This window comes from Mirounga angustirostris, unplaced genomic scaffold (assembly GCF_029215605.1).
Source record: "Mirounga angustirostris isolate CCGP_5_RB_7025 unplaced genomic scaffold, mMirAng1.0.hap1 SCAF_12, whole genome shotgun sequence".
In the NCBI taxonomy this organism is placed as follows: domain Eukaryota; kingdom Metazoa; phylum Chordata; class Mammalia; order Carnivora; family Phocidae; genus Mirounga; species Mirounga angustirostris.
In genome coordinates this window covers 70990075-71012631 of record NW_026991720.1, presented here as the reverse complement: position 1 = coordinate 71012631, position 22557 = coordinate 70990075, and the positions used below count along the sequence as shown (strand labels likewise).

Sequence of the window (22557 nt, the reverse complement as noted above, 5' to 3'; positions counted from 1 at the left end):
AAAAACAAAAGAAAAAAAAATACAAGGTGTCCCTGAAAAATCCCAAAAGTGTCTTTAGTATAAGTGTAAAAGTTTCAGAGGGAAGGATTTTCTTCTCTCATTTTAGATGAAATGATAAAGGAATAGTACTCTAAAGATTCAGCAAACCTCTGAAAAATTAAATAAAAAATTTAAATTATGGGGGCACCTGGGTGGCTCAGTCGTTAAGCGTCTGCCTTCAGCTCAGGTCATGATCCCAGGGTCCTGGGATCAAGCCCCGCATCCGGCTCCCTGTTCGGCGGGAAGCCTGCTTCTCCCTCTCCCACTCCCCCTGCTTGTGTTCCCTCTCTCGCTTTGTCTCTCTCTGTCAAATAAATAAACAAAATCTTAAAAAAAATATATTTAAATTATGTAGTGATCCAATTTATATATATACATACTTATACAGTATATATTATGCATAAAACAAATATTTATATACATTATAAATAGGGTGGTTATTTGTCAAAATGCTGTGATTATCTTCCAGTTATCTTTTTCTTTACTCATTCTACTATGCATATGTATTTGCATATTTAAAGTAAAAATGTCAGTAACAAAGAGCCCTTAAAAGACTCAAATGGTGACCTTATCAAGTATAGATGTGGGCCAGAAAATACACTACTATAGTAAGTCAGTGGTTAACACCCATCTCTAAAATAGGCTTAGCATTTGTCTTATCCTGCCTGTTCATCTTCGTCTCCATACTCAGATATAACCATTTGGCTGGAGGGAGTTAGGAGCTGAAATGCCAGTGCCCTTGTGCCACCCCCTAGAAACGGATTTAATTACTCTGGGGTATATAGCCTGGCTAATGGGACTCTTTTAAGTTCTCCAGGTTAGTCAATGTACAGCGAAAGAAGGATGAGAACCTCTGTTTTATAGGAAACTTAAAAAAAAAAAAACTCAGGGGCGCCTGGGTGGCTCAGTCGTTAAGCGGCTGCCTTCGGCTCAGGTCATGATCCCAGGGTCCTGGGATCGAGCCCCGCATCCGGCTCCCTGCTCTGTGGGGAGCCTGCTTCTGCCTCTCACACTCCCCTTGCTTGTGTTCCCTCTCTCGCTGTGTCTCTCTCTGTCAAATAAACAAATAAAATCTTTTAAAAAAAAAAAAAACTCATTTATTTTTCAGTCTGTTAATTTGTATTCTGTTGAAACTGTTACTACCTGTACAAAACTTGTGTTGAACGAATTACATTATTTTCAACTGTTTTCTTAAATAAGCTACGTTTTAATGTCCAGCCTGCCACTGAGTTAATTGGGTAACATGATGGACTGTTGTATTCTGCCTCTATCTTTTCCTCCCTCCAGTCTGTCTTCCATGCTGTCCAAATGGTTAATTTTCTAAAGCATAAAATAATTATATCACTGCCATGCATAAAAGACTTTAATTATCCATTCTTTACAGATTAAAGTATAAGTTTCTTAGTTGGCCCCAACTTGTTTTATCTTCTGTTAGTTCAAAACTAGAGATCCTGAACTCCATGTGTACTGACCATTCCTTGAACAGTCCTTTTATTTCATACCTGCCTTCACATATGCTATGTCCTTTATCACTAATTTCGATCATTGTTCAAGAGTAGGTTCAGAAACATTTATTGGAATGGAGCGAAAGTAGCATTTATTATTGAGCATACTAGCCAAGGACTGTGGGGTTTTTTTACTGTAACTTAACACCTATTCTGAAGTTCATATATGAGCAAAATTTCCTACATTTTCACTCTCCCACAAATTGGCTGCATCTATTTTATACATAATTTATACAGAGATTTAAGTGTATTCAACCATAAAATTCAGTCAAGTAATTTCCTGCCCATGTGAAAGGGAAAATTGAAAGGCTCATACATGTAGATAACTTTCATAGTACAAAGTGCAGCCTGTGAAAACTTAACAGTCTCTGTGTGGATAAATGTTACAGTTTAACAAGAAGTTAGTTTAGGCAATGTTAAAAATTTGAGATTTTTTTTTTTGTCTATTAAGATAAATTTGGTAAAATGTAATTTAGTTTGTTCTTTTATATATGCTTCCTAGGTTTTCTTAGTGTTGCTAATTGTGTTTTTTAACTGATGTTTTACAATCTTAATTTGATAATTTTTTTCTTCCATTAGAATGTGAAACATGGTGCAGAAACATTCAAGAAGTGGCTGAAGGGAGAAGGAAAAAAGTGCCACTGCCTATCAGAAAAAAACAAAAGAAAACATGGGAAATACAACCACCAAATTCCGTAAAGCACTCATCAATGGTGATGAAAATCTGGCCTGCCAAATTTATGAAAACAACCCTCAGCTGAAAGAATCCCTTGATCCAAATACATCTTACGGAGAGCCCTACCAGCACAATACTCCATTACACTATGCTGCTAGACATGGAATGAATAGAATACTAGGGTAAGTATTATTCTAAACCAGTTAATAATAAATTAGTGAAAGGGAAAAAAATCCTTGATCTTTGAAAATATATACATACATATGTGCATGTTATATGGTATTATAGTGAATTATATCCACTTTTTTTTTTAAGATTGATTTATTTATTTTAGAGAGAGCTCAAGACAGGCCCTCAAGTGGAGGGGGGAACTCAAGCAGACTCCACCTAGTGCGGAGCCCAACATGGGGCTCTGTCTCACAACCTGAGATCACAACCTGAGCCAAAACCAAGAGTCGGATGCTTAACCGACTGTGCCACCCAGGCGCCCCAGTGAATTATTAAGTATGATTTTTTTTATTATGCCTAAATTAGACCAAAAGTTTTAATAGTAAGGTTGGTTCACATAGTCTTATGGCTGTAAATACATTTTGATCCTCAGTATGTTTCATAATATGATATCTTGGAAATATTTTAGTGTTTAATTTATAGCATTTGAATTCTAGAAAAGTACTTATCAGCTATCAAAAAATTGCAGGGAATTTTGCCTACAGCGAAGTTTTCAGCTCCAATTAGTTTAAGTTGAAAAAACAGATGTATTTGCCTTATCTAATCATGATCGGGTTTGAGTTTCCTTTCTTTTAATGGGGTTCAGCTACTTGAAAAGACTTCTAAAAGCAAAACATTTCCTTAAAACCAAAAATACTGAGAAAACTTAGAATCTCTCCAACAAGAAAGCATTAGTTGACAGCAAACACGTTTATATGAAGATTCTTACCTCATTGCATGAGAATTAAATTTTATGTTTACTAGCTTATAAAATGACAGGAGCAGAGGATAGTAGTTCTAAAACAAATTTAGTGTTTTAAGAAGTAGATTATGCAGCTGTAAAAGTCTGATGCTGGAAGAGAAGAGACATTCCTTTGCTTACATAGTGAAATAAAATTCATAAAGCAGTATTTGAAGCTCTTTAGAACTTGATAAAAAATGTTCAACCTTTTCCATATTTCTTTTAATACAAATTGTTGTTCAAATTAAGCTGCTCCTTTCGGTTTCTTTGAAACATGTCATGTATGCTCTTTTTGCCATGTGCATGCTGCTATCTCTGCCAGGAGTCTCCTCCCCCACCCCTCTCAGCTTTCTCTTTCTTATCTAAGTCTTATCCTTCCTTCAAAGCCCTGTGCAGGATTTATCTGTCTTCCTAGCCTGTCACAACCCAAAAGAACCTCAATCTTTCTTTTTAGCTTCTGTGGCTTTTTTTGTTTGTATGTATTACTTATTTGCTATATACTATATCATTGTGCTTTATAACTTTGTGTATCTTCTCTCTACCTAAATTACTACTTTTTAAAAATGTACCTTTTTTGTACTTCTAGCATCTAGCATAGTGTCTTACACAAAGTAAATAACAGTTTTATAAAATCATTGCACAAGAAAATATTTTATGATCAGGATTTGTGAATGAGAAAAATTCCATGAATGAGCTAAGTCATCCAGACCCATGATTTTATCAAGTAGGAATCTCTGTAACCTCTTAAAAATAAAGTAGGTAGGGTGCCTGGGTGGCTCAGTTGGTTGGGCAACTGCCTTTGGCTCGGGTCATGATTCTGGAGTCCCTGGATCGAGTCCCGCGTCGGGCTCCCTGCTCGGCGGGGGGTCTGCTTCTCCCTCTAACCCTTCCCCTCTCATGCTCTCTGTCTCCCATTCTCTCTCTCAGATAAATAAATAAAAATCTTAAAAAAAAAAAAAAGTAGGTATTTCTTGACTTAGTATTTCCATAACCTCTCCTTTTTGCATTTAGTTTTTGTTTTCATTTCTCTAAAGATACCTACTTAAAAGCCACCTCCAACTCATCTTGTTTGAAATTTTTTATATTTTTTCTTCCCAAACTGGGTTTTCCCTATGTTAACAACACTAACATATTGTGCTGATATGATAATTGCAAATGTGTGAGTGCTTACTGTTTTCTAGGCACTATTAACAGTGTCTACATGCATTATCTTATTTAATCCTCATCACAACTCTGTGAGGTAGTTTGCTGTCTGCATTTTAGAGGTGAGAAAACTGAAGCACAGAAAATTAAGCCACTTGTCAGATCTCTAGCAGCTTTTAAGTGACAAAGCTAATTGCCCAGGCAGATGACTTTAGGCTTTAGGCTTTTTAACCACTGTGATAGCCTCTTCTCTCTATGGTCAGATAAACCTGTGTGTCAGGGCTGCCTAAGCCACTTATTAGCAAGGCAAGTTATTTTATCACTCTGGGCTTAAGTTCCCGTATCTGTAAAATAGATATCTATTACATACAGCTTGTGGAACGATTAAATTAATTAATGTGTTATATGTCTGTCATGCTGCCTAAGATACAATATGTACTCAGTAATGTTATTGCTTCTCATTTCTGTAACCTTAAATATCTTCAAATTGTCCTTGACTTACTCTTCTCCTTTACCTAACCTGCTACTAATACAAAGTTCACTAAGTTTTATCTCTGGAATTCACTTCTTTCCATTCTCATTGCCCCAAGCTTAGCTCACTCTTATCAACCTGTGCTCCCAACATTGAAAATATCTGATTCCTGAATGTTCTTTTTCCAACCATTTTCCTCTCATAATCTCATATCCAGATTAATCTTGCTCAGTAATATCCTTTTTAATATTTTTTCTATCATGGCAAAACTGTAACAATACCCTATTGTCTGTATTATTCTGTTTGGCCTCTAATGCTCCCTTGACCTTGCCCTGATTCTACCCAGTCAGCCCAATTTCTCATTACTCTCTAAGAAGCTCTTATCAGTGAGACTTGTTGATTGACTTCCTTTGTGCTCTCCCCACCTTTAGAAATGCCACCACCACTGCGTTAGTTTTATTCCTGTTGCTCCTTGATTCTCAAATGTCTTCTTTCTTCTCTGATTCCCTCTCCTTTAAATCCTAACTTGGTTTCTGCCTTTTTCATGAATTTACCTACAACTACTCTGACCTGCAGTATTTTTTTGTTTTCTGAAATTCCTACAACTTAGATTTTAAACCATCTTATTGTTATTAAACTCATTTTCTCCACTCGATTGTAAAGATTGTAAATACAATGCTAGACACTTAGTAATGTTCTCAATAGATTAACTATTGAATGCTTAATCCATTAAAGCTTTTTTTTTAAGTTGAGTATTGTCAGTGAGATTACAGAACTGTTGTATTGCTTTAGCTTCCTCACATTGAACGCTACAGTATTATTTAGTATCAGGTCTTGTTATATGATTAATTAAAACTTGCTTGAAATACTAAAGTAAAATATATTTAAGTATTATTATTACTAAGATAATATGTATATATATATATTTTTTTTTTTTAATTTTATTTATTTATTTGACAGAGACACAGTGAGAGAGGGAACACAGGCAGGGGGAGTGGGAGAGGGAGAGGGAGAGAGAGAGAGAATGAGAGAGAGCACATGAGAGGGGGGAGGGTCGGAGGGAGAAGCAGACTCCCCGCAGAGCAGGGAGCCCAATGCGGGGCTCGATCCCAGGACCCTGGGATCATGACCTGAGCCGAAGGCAGACGCTTAACGACTGAGCCACCCAGGCGCCCCGATGATATGTGTATTTTAACATAAAAGAAACCAAGTAGCAAAATGTTTTTAACCATTTATAGTATAATTTACAAATATACTTTCTAAAATTGGAAAACACTATTAAGAAAGTTATCTAATGCAGTGATTCTTAAAGTATGTCTGAGGACTCCTAGATCCTGAGATGCTTTTAGGAGGTACATGAAGTCAAACCTATTTTTGTACTAATACTGAGGTATTACTTGCCTTTTTCACTGTGTTGACATTTGCAGTGAAAGTGCAAAAAATGGAAGCTAAAACTACTGATGCCTGTAGATGAATTAAGATTGTGGTACCCAGCCTTCCTAGTAATCATTGTATTCATCACTGCCGGCCACTTGCAGTTTAAAAAAAAAAAAAAGGCCAGTTTCACTTAAAAGTATCCCTGATGAAGCAGTAAAAGTTATATCTTTTAATAAAAGTTACTATTTTTAATTAATCTCCATCCTTGAGTACAGTACAAAAAAAGTTCATTGATGTGATTTCAGTTTTTACATCGCAAGTAACCTGAGAAATGGCCACTTGTTGAATTTTTGGTATAGTATCGAATACGACTATTCATTTAGCTGAAAAGGCATTTTATTTTATTTTATTTTTTTTTTTTAAGATTTTATTTATTTATTTGAGAGAGAGAGAATGAGAGAGAGCACATGAGAGGGGGGAGGGTCGGAGGGAGAAGCAGACTCCCTGCAGAGCAGGGAGCCCGATGCGGGACTCGATCCAGGGACTCCAGGATCATGACCTGAGCCAAAGGCAGTCGCCCAACCAACTGAGCCACCCAGGCGCCCTGAAAAGGCATTTTAGAATACTACTTCTTTTTCTATCTATATAGAGGCTGGATTTTCTTCATATGCTTTGAACCAAAACGACATATCACAACAGATAGAATGCTATGAGAATTCGTCTTCTATTAGCTAGACATGAAAAGAAATTTTTAAATGTGTAAAACAGTGCAATTCCTCTCACTTAATTTTTTTTTAAGTGTAGTGTTTTTTTTTTTTTCCATTTTAACATGTCAAGAATATTTAATATGTAATGGGGTCTTTTTATGAATAAGTATTTTTTAAATGTCTGTTTTACTTTTTAATACAAACATAAATATACATAACCCACATAAACAAAAGCTCTTAGGAAACTTCACTGATTTTTAAAGTTGTAAGAGACCAGGGGTGCCTGCGTGGCTCAGTCGTTAAGCTTCTGCCTTTGGCTCAGGTCATGATCCCAGGCCTGGTCCTGGGTTCGAGCCCCGCTTCGGGCTCCCTGCTCCGCGGGAAGCCTGCTTCTCCCACTCCCACTCCCCCTGCTTGCGTTTCTGCTCTCACTATCTCTCTCTCTCTCTCTGTCAAATAAATAAAATATTTTTTTAAAAAATAAATAAATAAATAAAAATAAAGTTGTAAGAAACCTGTGACCAAAAAGTTTAAGAATTGCTGATTTGGTCAATATTCTTGACTCTTCGAGGCCAGAATGTATCTCTTTCTCCGTCATGTGGTTATCATTCTATTGAATGAGTAAAGACCTATAGAAAAGATGACATATATTCTCTTTAGTTACCAGTTTGGACTACTTTTATGATTTGGCCATGTGTTTTATATTTAACTTTATACTTATGTTTACTTTATACTTTCAATTTCAGCCTAAAATTTTTGGGTATTTTCTTCTTTATTTCCTTAAGTGGCTCATAATTTCTTTATTAAAGCCTTTAATATCATATACTAGAATTAGAAATTATTGTTCTCCTTTCCTAAGAATAAACAACTCTGATTTCCTTAATCTGTATTTTTTTTGTTTTTTTAAAAATTTATTTAGATAGTTAAAATCACAAATCAAATTATTATATTAAATGTTTCATTGCTTTTGGAATTAAGAAGTTACTCCCCCTTTTTTTAAGATTTTATTTATTTATTTATTTGAGAGCTGGTGAGCACATGCGAGCTGGGGAGGAGCAGAGGGAGAGGGAGAAGCAGACACCATGCTGAGCAGGAGCCCCAGACAGGGCTCCATCTCATGACCCTGAGATCACTACCTGAGGTGAAACCACTAGTCAGACGCTTAACCAACTGAGCCATCCAGATGCCCCCAAGAAATTGCTCTTCTTAACACTGTCATGTAGAATAAGGATAAATAGCATTTGTTCATCAGCATTAAATAAAATAGCAAGTCTCTTAAATTATTTGTGGTTTTTTTTTTAAAGATTTTATTTATTTATTTGATAGCAAGAGCAGGAACACAAGCAGGGGGAGTGGGAGAGGGAGAAGCAAGCCTCCTGCAGAGCAGGGAGCCCGATGCGGGGCTTGATCCCAAGACCCTGGGACCATGACCTGGGCCAAAGGCAGAAGCTTAACGACTGAGCCACCCAGGGGCCCCTATTTGTGTTTTAGATAGCTTCAAATATTTCACTGTATTTAACCTTGCTAGACTTTCTAACAAACTGATGGCCATTATTTTCTTATGATGTCTCATTTAATTTCAGGTGCCACTCTACTGGCTTCAGTACAGTCCCTTGCTCAGCTTGACTAGATTCCTAATGCATGAAATATATGGATAGACAAAGGTGTATATATATATATATATATATATATATACTTAGTCAAGGACCTAGTGGCCATAGAGTAAAGCCTCCATGTGGGATAATACCTTGATTTTATCACGTTTCCTTTAGCTTTATGGTACCTGCAACAGCAGGCATAATTTTCCTCTATTCTTAAGCAGATAATATGGTAAAAGTAGTTTACAGTTTAGCAGCTAGTTTGCATCCATGTCTCTCTGAACCCAAATGCTGTTTATTTACATTATACCACACCATACCTCATGCTTCCTTCATGAGAAACTAAATCCATATTCATAAATAGTTACTACTTAATGTAGCAAGAAGACTGTTAGATTTTGTAATCAGTGTGTCCTAGTTGGGATACTTTTTAGTTATATCTTCTGGAAAGTCATGTATAAAATGGGAATTATGGGACGTCTGGGTGGCTCAGTCGTTAAGCATCTACCTTCAACTCAGGTCCTGATCCCAGGGTCCTGGGATCAAGTCCCACGCTGGGCTCCTTGCTCCCTGGGGAGCCTGCTTTTCCCTCTGCCTGCCTTTCCCCCTGCTTGCGTGTGCTCTCTCTCTCTCTCTCTGACAAATAATAAAATCTTAAAAAATAAAATAAAATGGGAATTATAATACTTAGATTTTACAGAGTAGCTTCTTTTGCTTCTTTGGAAATGAAAGAGACCTGTCTTATACTATAAATAAAATATAAAACCTTCATTAGAACATACATTAATATCAAGCTTTAGGAAGTAATAGAGTTCCTAATTCTTGATTTCTGTTTTTTGACTCTTATATTTTAGGAGTTATTAAGTTCTTTTAATGGGTTAAATGGATTTAAAGGACTGAAATTCTCCTGTCCTTCCCCTCCTTGCCTGTAAACTCCATAAGGACAGGAACTTAATTTGTTTTCTTCACAATATGCCTAAGCTTTAGAGTAGTACCTGCCAAATAACAACTGCAGTACTTGTTGCATGAAAGGGAAGATTTAAAAGGAAGTGAAGGTATATGTATGTGTTAGTACTGAGAGAATAAGAGTGTTGATGGCAAGAAATTGAGGCTGTGGCAGAGCAGACTGTTATTTTGGAGGGAGCTCAGTTGAATATGAGATGATAGTGGAATATGCAAGAGAAAGGGGCCTATAAGGAGTAAGAATATGGTCTAGAGGTCAGATGAGAACTCAGACAGGATGATAGAGCATTAACAATTATCACAGAAGTAATAATAGAAGACCTTTAAGAGAATCATGATTCCACCACCACTGTCTATAATTTGGATTCTGTTAATAACTTTATAGTTTACAAAGTATATTCATAGAAACCATTGAAAGATAGATGGCTGTGAGAATAGATTTGCTCTCTAAAAGGAGGGCATATGTATGAAGAGGAAAATGGATTCAGAACTGAATTTTCTTCCAGTAAGGGGTTAGGAAGTGGAGCTGTTACCATGGGTAAAGAGAAGTTGTGCTAAAAAAAAAATTAAGAGGTATTTGAGAAGGGTGTACTTATGGAAACCAAGGTAATAGAAAGGTCAGGATATAAATGGATAGTCAGGGGTTCCCGGGTAGCTCAGTTTGTTACGTGTCTGCCTTTGGCTCAGGTCATGATCCCAGGGTTCTGGGATCGAGCCCCACGTCAGGCTCCCTGCTCAGTGGGGCATCTGCTTATCTCCCTCTCCCTCTACACCTCCTCTCCCCCCCACCCCGGCTTGTCGCTCACTCTATCTGAAATAAATAAAATCTTAAGGAAAAAGAAAAGAAAAGTCAACTATTTCAAGCTGAAAGCAAAAGTTAAGGACAATGATGATGAATTTAGCTCTTAGGAAATTCCTGGGGATGTGAAGAGTGCCATTTCAGTGCTGTGATAAGCATAGATCATTTTGAAGTGGAGATTACAGAAGAAATAGAGGTAGCAGTGATAAACTGGCCATTTGGGAATTAACAGTAAAGAATCTAGAAAAACAAATGGCTCCTGGATAGGTCAGTAGGGTCAAATGAAAGGGATTATTTTCCAGGCTAATGTTTTTCTTACTCCACCTTTCTACTAGTTATCTTCTGCCCCTATTCCAAAATTAACCTGTGCAAGTAGTAAAATACACTTCATAATTACTGACATAGTTACAGAGAGGGGCCTATCTAAAACTTACATATCAACTAGTTATTATTCTATTATGCATTCATGTACATTAAGGAAGACTCTACTTTTGATATTAAATAGGTGATAGAAAAGAAGTAATATGAATCAATAAAATTAGAATATCCAACTTTTATAGTTTTAGCACAAAATGTTTATGCAGGTGTGGTATTATGTCTAATAAATTTAAGAATCTTTCCTGAGTAAATATGTATAAAAGCTATTTTAATATTTTCACTTGAGAATAATAAACTTTTTGTTTGATTAATCAGAGTCTGGCAGATTGGATATGAGAACATTTGCAAAATTATTTATCTCTTCTCTATATTGGGGAGGATCTAGAAATGTTTAATATGTGAAAGAGAGAGCTCTCTCTGTATTAACAGACATCTTTCCAACTTGCATTAAATCCTTTGGTGTAAAGGACCCGAGATCTGAAAGAGAATAAATGATATATTGAGGGCGCCTGGGTGGCTCAGTTGGTTAAGCGACTGCCTTCGGCTCAGGTCATGATCCCAGCGTCCTGGGATCGAGTCCCACATCGGGCTCCCGGCTCAGCGGGGAGCCTGCTTCTCCCTCTGACCCTCTCCTCTCTCATGCTGTTTCTCTCTCGCTCGCTCTCTAATAAATAAATAAAAAAAAAAATCTAAAAAAAAAAAAAATAAATGATATATTGAAAATGGGAACAGGAAGGGCTGGATAAAAGTGGTTTACACAGAATCTTACAGAATCTGAATTAATTTTAATAATTTCTTCCTAAATTAAATTTTTAAGAAAATGAAATCATTTTTGTTAATTCAGTGCCTCCTAGGAAAGGTTTTAATTTTGAACACATTTTTAGAGTATCATTTTAATTTTAGTTATCCACTACAATCCCACTATAATTCAACCATTATAAATACATACTATCAACAGTTGTTGACATGGGGAAAATATTGTGTTTTCCTTTTTTTTTTTCACTATTAAGCAACATTGTGGTCATATAAGGAAACAAAACTAACCATATTCCTGCCTCCTTTAAACAACTGTTTGAATTATTCTGTGTTCCCTTCTAGTTTGAGCTGTAAACATTCATAGACTTTGTAATGACTTTATAATTTTTTATTTTATAGATATACTATGATTTGTTTCCCATTTCTCCTATAAACCAGACATCTAAGTGATTCCAAATTTTTTTATTCAAAGTAACACCATATTGAATGTCATTGTTCCTATAGATTTTTATTTCTTTTTTTTTTTTTTTAAGATTTATTTATTTAGAGAGTTTGTGCACGTATGTGTGTGTGTGCAAGGGGGGGAGAGGGAGAGAGAGACTCTCCAGCAGACTCCCTGCTGAGGGAGGAGCCTGACATGGGCCTCAGTCCAGTAACCCTGGGATTATGACCTGAGCCAAAATCAAGAGTTGGACACTTAACCAACTGAGCCACCCAGGCACCCCAAAATTTTTATTTCTTTTAAGTTACTTCCTTTAGGATAAATTCTCAAAAGTAGGTTTACCTGGTCAAAGGATATGAACCATGTATTAGTTGTTAATGAGCTATTTATTATGTAACTTGCCCAAGATCACATAAAGAGTGACAGAATTAGGATTAGAGCCTGGCAGTCTATACTAGATGCCATGTTCTTGATCAGTCTACTGCACTGCTGTCTTGAGAGATCCCCAATGCTATGTCATCAATCTAGACCATAAGAGTAAAATGTATTCAGTTCATCTTGTCCACGTTATAGCGAGAAATTGGTGTGTCTGACAGTATGTTGAGGATTTCAGAAAGAACAGGATGTAGACCCTGCCTTAGAAACCTATGAACTAAGTGGTAGAAGGAAACAGATATGTAAGAAAGTAACTGTGATACAGTGTAATGAGTTATATAATTATGATGCTCTATGAAGACAAAGAAGGGAGTGGCCAAACTGGAGGGGGAAGCATAGTGTAAAGAGACTTCTAAATAGGATTGGGTTTGTTTAGATAGTCTCAGTCAAAACAAAACAGCAGAGCAAGCAATGAAGAGCCTACACATGTACGTGGGGATCAGAAGGCCATAAAGGCTATGTTGGATTGTAGAGAAAATATGTACAATTAGGACTTTCTGAGGAAATTTTACTGGAACTTGAGACCTGGGCTAAAAGAGAAGCTTTGGAAGTTAAACAGTGACTGAATAGAGATTGAGAACTCCAGAGAGATTTACCTCCCAAGAGATAGATAAGTTTACATCTGAAGGGTTATGAGGAGTGGGTAAGACCTGAGACCATGGAGACATTCCCTAAATCATAAAACTCAGAGACACTAGTCTTTTCATCTCCCTAGAGATACTTTACATTTCAAAGGTAAGAACCCAAGATCTTCCCTAGGATCTTTTGTTTACACTCCAGAGGGGAGGAGTCTGCTACATAATCCTTCCAGAATCTTATTTTCAGGGCTCCTTGCTATGTTAATTTGCTATTGCTGCTGTGACAAATTATCACAAACTTAAAGACTTAATACAAATTTTATTATATTAAAGCTCTAGAGATTAGAAGTCTGACGTGTTCCTACTGGACTAAACTCAAGGTGTTAGCAGGGCTACGTTCCTTCTGGAGGTTCTAGGGTAGAATCCCTTCCCTTTCCTTTTCCAGCTTCCTAAAGCTGCCTGCACTTCTTGGCTTGTGGGTCCTTCCTGCATTTTTTAAAAGAAACAGCTTAGCTTCCTTCCATCTTCCAATCTCTCTTTGACTTTTGACCCTCCTATCTTCCTCTTAGAAGGAAGGACTTGTGATTACATTAGGCCCACTTGGTTAATCCAGGCTAATTTCACATGTCAAGAACCTTAACTTAATCACACCTGCAAAGTCCTTTCACTGTATAAGGTAACATGTTCATGGGTTCCAGGGATTAAGACCTGGATCTTTTTGGGGTGGAGGCATTATTCTGCCTGCCATACTCACCTGTAGTGCAGACACCAGTACATAGAATGATGTCTGGTCTGGCTTTAATTGCAATTTCTGGTGGGAAGAGTTGAGGTATGAGGAACTGACCTAGTTATTATAAGTACTAATAATTTATTTGTTTCTGCTTCAGAGACCTCATGTCTACTTTCAGGACAGTTCAAATCAATGTAGTGCTAAAAACCTAATAGCCTGGTTTTGAAGGACCCTACAGCTGAGCTCTCTAGACTCCTGAATGATAAGAACAGGAAAAATCCAGAGTTGTATGGGACTTTCTGCCTTAGGACCTCTTCCTCAACCTTTTCCTCATAAAAGTTTTCCAGCTTGGCTAACTCATTCAAATTGAAGAGTCTATCCTAGCTCCTTTATGGTGAGTTTTTTCTGTCAGACCCATATGTCTAAGCTAAAACTAACCTAAACTCAATCCAGATGTAACTAGGGGTTAGAGTTTGGCTCTGCTGCCTTCCCATTGCTGTTCTGTACTTGGGCATAGAAATGCAAATGATACCAGCCCTCCACAGTAAATGTAGGCACTCATCTTCAGACATTGGGCTTATATTCCTGTTCCTCAACATGTATTTGTATGTTTTCTAGTATAGGCTGACTGTATTATAGCAGGGTTTTGTTGTTGTTGTTGTTGTTTTTCAACTCATTTTCCAGTATCTTATTATAGCCACTGAGATGGCTCAACTATTAATCCTGTGATCCTAGTTCAAGGATGTATTAGGGAGTTGGGCCTAACTGTCAGATCTAGGTTTGGCATTAGTTAAGGGAGCTCACCTAGACTTATCATTGGTAAAGCCTACCTCTTTGGAATTAGATCTTGGTCTTCTAGAACTGACCACAACTTACTCCCCTCAAAAAGTATTACACTGTGGGGGCGCCTGGGTGGCTCAGTCAGTTAAGCAGCTGCCTTCGGCTCAGGTCATGGTCCCAGGGTCCTGGGATCGAGCCCCACATCGGGCTCCCGGCTCCGCGGGAAGTCTGCTTCTCCCTCTGCCACTCCCCCTGCTTGTGTTCCCTCTCTCGCTGTGTCTCTCTCTGTCAAATAAATAAAATGTTTAAAAAAAAAAAAAAGTATTACGCTGTGTAAATAGTGCTGGCCAATGACTTTCAGGTAGAAAAATTTTTTTCTAGATTTAAAAATTAGTCCTAGACTTATGCACTACTTCCTGTGCTTATATTAATTGTCACCCTCTTTATTAAGTAAAGATGTAACTAAGAGAAATAGGGCAGAACAATAAAGAAAAGATAAAAGCTGGTGTGGAATGTTTAATAATGTACCCTCAGGCATTCATGTGATTGACATATGAGTCTCATGTGGCCCTTCCTGTTCCTTTCCTCCCTCTGCCCCTTCCTTTTTTCTTGTCTTCCTTTTTTCTTCACTTCTCCTTTATTTTTCTTCCCTTTTCTTTTCTCTTCTGTCCGTCTTCTTTTATTAGCAAATACCGTAAAGATATTCAGCTTTCTTTTTCTTAGTATTTTGTTCTAGAATGGAGTTTTTTATAACTGTACGAATTAATCATTCGCCTTATTTTGAAACAGGACTTCAATAGACATTTTATTAACAGCTTAGAAGTAGAGTTTATTTTTTAAATTTATCTTCTGTGTGTTCTTATTTCAAGACAAGGAGACACTGATTTTCATTTTTTCCTTTACCATTTTAGGACTTTTCTTTTTGGTAGAGATGGAAATCCAAATAAACGGAATGTGCACAATGAAACATCTATGCATTTGTTATGTATGGGACCTCAAATTATGATATCTGAAGGAGCCCTTCATCCTCGCTTAGCACGGCCCGCAGAAGATGATTTCAGAAGAGCAGATTGTCTGCAGATGATCTTAAGATGGAAAGGAGCAAAACTTGACCAAGGAGAATATGAGAGAGCAGCTATTGATGCCGTTGATAACAAAAAAAACACACCCCTGCATTATGCTGCTGCCTCAGGCATGAAAACCTGTGTCGAGGTAAAACTTTGTTTTCTCGTGTTTTTCATTCTGTAAAATTTGTGTCTTGGTAATATGTAATAATCAGAGTTTTCTTTGCTTATCTTAACAGTTACTTTAGTCCTTTTTGTCCTCTTTGTGGTTCTAAAAGAATCTGGATCCCTTTTAAATAAAGTCATTTTTGGGCAAAGATTAAAAAGAAACCCATAGTTAAACAGTCCACCTTGGGGATAAAATGGGATCAAGAGCAATTAAAAATTGGCTAACATTCCTGAAGATAACAGTCCTCAATTAAACACTTGTCACTTAGAGTAAGGGTTTTAGTAGAGATATGTTCTACTTTTTGGCTGATTTTTAGAAGCCAATTTATACATACTGGATATGGCAAATCTTAGCAAGTGGGACTTAAAGCCATGTTACCTGGAATTGATCAGTTCCCTGAGCAAGGGATAAGTATTAATGAATATATTTATTTTGGTCTTTTAGAAAACCTTTGTAATTTAAAATGTGCTGGTTTTTCTGTTTAACCTGCATTAATGTTAAGGTTAATGCATTTGAATTTTTCCATTTATATATTTCGTATATAACAATAGGCTTAGATAAAATCAGCCATATAATACAGGATCTTAACTAAACTAAGAAATCCTTACTCTTCATGTTATCATCAGTACATACAACAGAATGGATTTTTCTCAACTACATTCATATCAATCTATACTTACTTATAGAAGTTCTTTCGTATAGATCTATGAAAGCATGAGTGGGGAGCATTATAGAGTGGATCACAGAGTATCTATGTTACCAGAACTGTAGACTTTGATGGAAGAGCAGTGATCCTAATCAGATTAAAATATGTATCTGAAAATTTAATATTTCTTTAATGTTACTCATATATATTTTATACTTCTAAATTGATAAATATACTAAACATATGAATGTCTTTCATTTTCTTACTCATTTTAAAAGATTACAGCCACTTACAGGATTTCTTTAGTGTATCTGAAGTGACAGTTCTTTTTATTTTAAAAATCCTTCTGATCTTATTTTTAGTTTATTGCTATTATTTGTGACACTGGTTAATCTTTTAGAATCGTAGTCATATTAACTCTTAGGGTTGTGTCACCTTTGCCCACTAGTAAGTTAGTGACAGTCATGAACTTGAAACTCTTTATTTAAGCAGTGCTTTCTAACATTGATTTACAGTGTGATAGAAGGATGTCCTAGGATTGGGGGATACGGGGTGCCTATTGGTAGAAATCCTAAGGCTTTTTACACAAATCTTTTTGTATATTCTATGCTCACCTCCTATGAAAGAATTTCTGCTGAAGTGACTCATCATTATTGATGGGGTTGCATCATATTTCTCAAGTGAGTTAGAGTAGAAATTAGCTTATTCTTGATAGTAGTAATAATTTTATTTTGCTGCTTTAATATTTTGCTTCCAAAAATTCTCTGTAAGCATTGTTTTAGTACTTGTTGATTTTGAAATATGTTTACAATGACATGCTTATTAAATTGTTCCCAAAAATTGAGTGCAGTGTTTTTACCGGTATTATTTTTTGCTCAGTGAAGGAAATTAGTGCTAGGTTTATTCTGAACTGACAGGCCTGATGATTTGCTTTGTGTGAATGAATGTGTGTGTATGTTTTAACTGTTTGGACTGTCAGCATATCACATTCAGAAACCACACCATTTGGTAACTTTTCATTTTTCTGTATTCAGAGGAGCTCTTTGACTTAATGAAACATGCCAAATAGAGCCCTGTAAATACCTTAGTTGCATTTATTCTAGTTTTCCTCAACAAATTCCAGCATATCCTTTTACCTATATAAAGTATAAAGTTCTCTTTAATCTCTTACGTATACTTGACTATACACTTACCCAGCCTTAGGCCTTGATTGACTTTTGATAATGTTTACTATTCATTAAACTAGAAGAGTTTCCCTTGGAAATGTACGTTAATTAATTTCCTGAGGTCTTAGTGTGTTTCCTAATACTAGTGCATAAAATAAATGCATTGAAATTTAGAACCTAGTAACTGTACATCTTAGAGTATTAGTTTATAGGTATCTTCATGTGGTATCATACTCCTTGAGTTAAAAGAGTGTTATCAGGTATTTATTAATTTTTTCATAAAGCTAAGAGGTCATAGTATAGTAAAAAGGGTACTGGTTTCTAGTCTTGGTCTTCACAGTGACTACTACTAAACCTTTTTGAGATTATCAATTTCAGCCATCCAAGAGAAAACTATCTCCAAAAGACCTCTTTTAATATTAATTTTCTGTTGATCTTTGATTGCTATAAAATATATCCCATTTTCAGTGTATAGGCTTTAAGGCTAAATTGATTACTTTATTCCATAGTTAAGGCCAACCTGTTTTGTTTTGTTTTTTGTTTTTAACTCTTATATCTATGGAAATATGCCTTCTCTAGTTGTTCAAAATGTTTTTCTCTCTGTGTTTATTTAAAGACAGACTTGGTAAACTCATCGGGTGACAATTTCATATGTACATTTAATAATTTAAACAGTTCCTTATGGCTCGTTATTTTGAACCATAGAAGTGAAATATTAACTTTAAAACTTCCCCTTCTCCTTGTAGTAATTGTGTTCCATAGTAAGCTAACGGTACATATCACACACAGACACACACATACACAATATATATGTATATAACATAGCAAAAACCTCTTAATTATGAAGTTCTTCTGGAAACTTCCAGGTGTGAAGGTATCAATAGTTTCATATAGGTTATTGCAATGGAATGTCTAGCCCTGAAGTTCCTTGTGTTATATTGCTGCCTAGTTGACTTCCTTGTATTGATATTCCAAGAGTCTGTCAAATTCAACATACCAGAAACTACTCGGTCTTTCTATCCTCTAGCCCCTCCTTGTGACTGCCTCTTTTCTATTACTGATGCCATCATTATACCTATATCTAATCTTGATACCTCGATTTACCCTGGCCTGGTTTTTGTCTTTGTTTTTGTCTTTTTGCATCAAACTCATGCCACTCATTTGCATAATAGAGCTCTTCCTTTTCTCTTTTGGCCAGCCCTCCTATTTATCTCTGTTGACTACTCTCTAACACCAAGTGCTGACGTTGAATCCTCACTTTGGTGTATAAGCGTCTGCCTTGGGCTCAGGTCATGGTCCCAGAGTCCTGGGATCAAGCCCCACATCGGGCTCCCTGCTCAGTGGGAAACCTGCTTCTCCCTCTCCCACTCCACCTACTTGTGTTCCCTCTCTCACTGTGTCTTCCTCTGTCAAATAAATAAATAAAATCTAAAAAAAAAAAGAACTTCCTTAAGTAGGAAAATCTGGCGTTTCACAAATATTAATGATTCAGAATTATTTAAGAGATAAAAGTAACACAGAGAGGAATGGGCTGCAATTGTTTGAAAGTTAAAAATGCTTATATGTTAAACATTTATTAAAGACAAACTAAATTAAGCCCATCTAATTCTAATTTTTTCGTATTTTAAAGAATCATTCCAAAGGTCTGCAAACTTTTTTCTGTGAAAGTCAAATGGTAAATATTTTAGACAGCTGCTCAACTTTGCCATTGTAGCCTGAAAGCAGCCATAGACAGTACGTAAACAAATGAGTATAGCAGTGTTCTCATAAAACTGTTTATGGATACTCCCACTTGACTTTCTTCTGATCTCCACATATCATGAAATATTCTTTTGATTTTTCTTTCAACCATTTAAAATGTAAAAGCAGTTCTAGTTCACCGACTATATAGGAACAGGCATCAGGCTATATTTGGCCCACAGTTTGCACTGGACCCCTGTATTATGCAAAGAATTGGAAGAGGAAAGCAAAGATGACTCCACACTTCAGAAGCGTATTTTAAACATATAAAATAACATTTATGCATTAAGTCCTATATGCTTTAATTATACAAAAATTTTTAAAATGCCGTGTAATAGATGCCCAATGCATAAAAATGGAACTCTGTTAAAACAAATCTTAGAAGAATTTAGTATAGTAAATAATACACTTTTTTCTTAGTTGCTGAGTTTTTGTTTTTCTATTTCTTTGGAATACAGATGGACTTTGGAGAAGAATGATGGGTTAGGTCTATTAGCATGGCCCAATTAAAATCCCAGTGATTTTTCTCCCCTTGGCCAACTTCCCTAAGAGCCAGCCTAGTCATTAAGACTCATTTTATTTATATTAGTCTTTTTCTGTCATAGTGATTCAATAAATGGTTGATGTGCAGAGGTTATTGCTTTTGATAGTGTTTCATTCTTTGTGAAAAGCATTTTTTAAAATGAGCATTATCTTAGATATTTCCTGTGCACCCCAGTCCTAGTTGCTTATTCAAAGCTTTAAGTGTAGCTTCTTATTGTCAGATCAAATAGAAGTCACTAGAAAACTAAAAGTGGTAAGTCACTTTTCCCATTACAGCCATAAGGCCTATTTGACACTTTGGCAGCTATCAGAGCATTTCACACTTCAATGAAAAGCCATAAAAACCATTCACAGGTCAGACTGAAGAGTTTGTGTGTTCTTAGCACCTGGAGTTTTAAAAGTGAAAAGAATACAGAAGTTGTAGTCCCAGCTCAACAACTTAGTAACTTTGCCTATCTGAGCCTCAGTTTTCTAATATTTATTCAAGAAAGTTATGACTTCATTATTGCCTCCAAAATATTAACGATGCTAAGGGCTATATTAATTATTTGGGCAGTAAATATTATAGGCATTGAAGGGAAAGGAAGACCATTTTAATTTTACTTATCCTGGAAGATTTAATGGGTACTAGTATGATTTGAGTGGGTAAGATTTCAGTATTTGGAGGAGAATACTTAAAACATGCCCCTCAGACCTGCAACATCAGTTACTCCTGGGAGTTTGTTATAAATATGAAATCTTGGACCCACCAGGCCTCCAGATTCCAAATCAGAATCTGTGGGGGTAGACTCCAAGATGTTTTAAGCAAGTCCTTCTGGTTATTTGTTTACGTGTCAGAATTTGAGAAGCACTGTCCTAGGTCTCAGACATATGCAGGTTAAAGTATTTTGCAGAAGAATGATAAGAAAGATGACTTAAAATGAAGATAGAGACCATACCAAGTAGAAAATACTAAATGTCAAAGTCAAGAATTTAGAATTTGTTTATAGCATATTGAGCCACTGAATATTTTTGATTAAAGAAGTACTATTATGAAAGCAAATATAGCAAGATTAGCCTAATGGTTGTTATGTACAATAGATTTGAATGGGGTACTTGTAAAACTGTTTCTTGAAGCCTTGCTACACAAAGGATGGCCCTCAGACTGGCATTGGCATCCATTATTTAGAAACTTCTTGGAAATGCCCAATCTCAGGCCTCATCCCAGACCAAATGAATCTGAATCTGTAGTTTTGTTTTTTTAAGATTTTATTTATTTATTTTGGAGAGAGAGAGCAGGGGGAGGAGTAGAGAGAGAGGGAGAAGCAGACTACCCACTGAGCAGGGAGCCTCATGTGGGGCTCAATCCCAGGACTCTGCGATCATGACCAGATCCAAAATCTAGTTGGATGCTTAACCTCTGAGCCACCCAGGCACCCCCTGAATCTGTAGTTTAATAAGATTCCATGGTGATTCATATTCACATTAAGATTTGAGAAGCCCTGGCTTAGAGCATAGTCAGTGGGACACCTACAATGGAATCATACCACTTTTTATAAAAAAGTACATATATCTAATCCCCACCCTGGTTCCCCCCAATATGACTATCAGGCTACCCGGATGATTCTTACACAGTGCTGGAATAGTGGTTGTAAACATGGCTGCACATACAAAAAAAAAATCCCGTAGTGTAAACCATATCTCAGATCAATAAAATTGGAATTTCTAAGGTTGGAGCTCAGACATTAGTGTTTGAAACTTCAGATGATTCCAGTGGGCAGCCAAGGTTGAAAACCAACATAGTAGAGGGAGTGATAGGCATTAGATTATTGCACTGGTCCTGGTAGGAACTGATAAAGAGCCTCGATTTGTGTGGTAGTACTGGAAACAGAAAGAGTAAGGCAGATGCAAGGGACATTGTGAGGACCTGGTAGCATTTGGTGACTTGGTCAATTGATACAAGAAAGCGGGGGAGACTGAGGATTAAAAATGATGGAGGCTTTGGGGCGCCTAGGTGGCTCAGTCGTTAAGCGTCTGCCTTCCGCTCAGGTCATGATCCCAGGGTCCTGGGATCGAGCCCTGCATCACGCTCCCTGCTCCGCAGGAAGCCCTTCTCCCTCTCCCGCTCCCCCTGCTTGTGTTCACTCTCTTGCTGTGTCTCTCTCTGTCAAATAAATAAATAAAATCTTTAAAAAAAAAATGATGGAGGCACCTGGCTGTTTCAGTCGGTAGAGCACAGAGCAGATAGAGCACAGAGCACGTGACTCTTGATCTCAGGATCATGAGTTCAAGCCCCTCATTAGGCTTAGAGCTTACTTAAAAAAGTAAAATGTGTGCATTTAAAAAAAAAAATGGAGGCTGTCTTTGCGTGATATAATTGTTCTCTCATTGGTTTTCCACATTTTCTATAACAATCTGCTATCGTTGTTTGTACTTAAGGTAAAATAAATTATTTTTAAGTAGAATGAGCATGGTTTTGAACCTGGGTCACTTTAAAGCCTCCTGACAATTAACAGACATTTAAAAAGTAAGATGAGGTAAAGGAATTAGTTGAAAGGAAGGGAGACAGTATTGAGTTTTCATGTAGAAGGATGGAGATTGAGGTCTTAGATGAGCTACATGAAATGGTGTTCAGGCTATTGAAAATTAATACTAGTTGTTTGGGAGTAAAGAATATAGATTTAGAATTGAGTGTCTTCTGCATGGAGTTGGTAACTAAAAACAAGATAAGGCAGAGATGAGAAATCCAAGGAAAATATTTTAGATTATAGAAAAATTAGAATTAAAGTCACAGCACCCATTTGGAGAATGCCTGTGTTTAAAGCGAGTGAAAAGAAGTGGCCTATAAAGCAAATAGAAAAAGCAGAGAAGAGAACTGAGATAATACTGTCAGGGATGCCAAGAGAAGATTTCAAGGGGAGGA

At 36.6% G+C, this 22557-nt stretch overlaps 1 protein-coding gene across 8 annotated transcripts in view; it reads left to right on the top strand.

Moving 5' to 3' along the window:
• The window catches only part of ANKIB1 (ankyrin repeat and IBR domain containing 1), a 146424-nt gene that overhangs the window by 47265 nt on the left and 76602 nt on the right, over window positions 1-22557 (top strand). For all 8 annotated transcript variants that reach the window (XM_064575290.1, XM_045864727.2, XM_045864726.2 and 5 more), the window contains 2 exons: window positions 2124-2402; window positions 15239-15539. In XM_064575290.1, the coding sequence (XP_064431360.1) occupies window positions 2215-2402; window positions 15239-15539 (489 nt within the window). In that variant the 5' untranslated portion in view covers window positions 2124-2214. The remainder of the gene's footprint in view (window positions 1-2123; window positions 2403-15238; window positions 15540-22557) is intronic.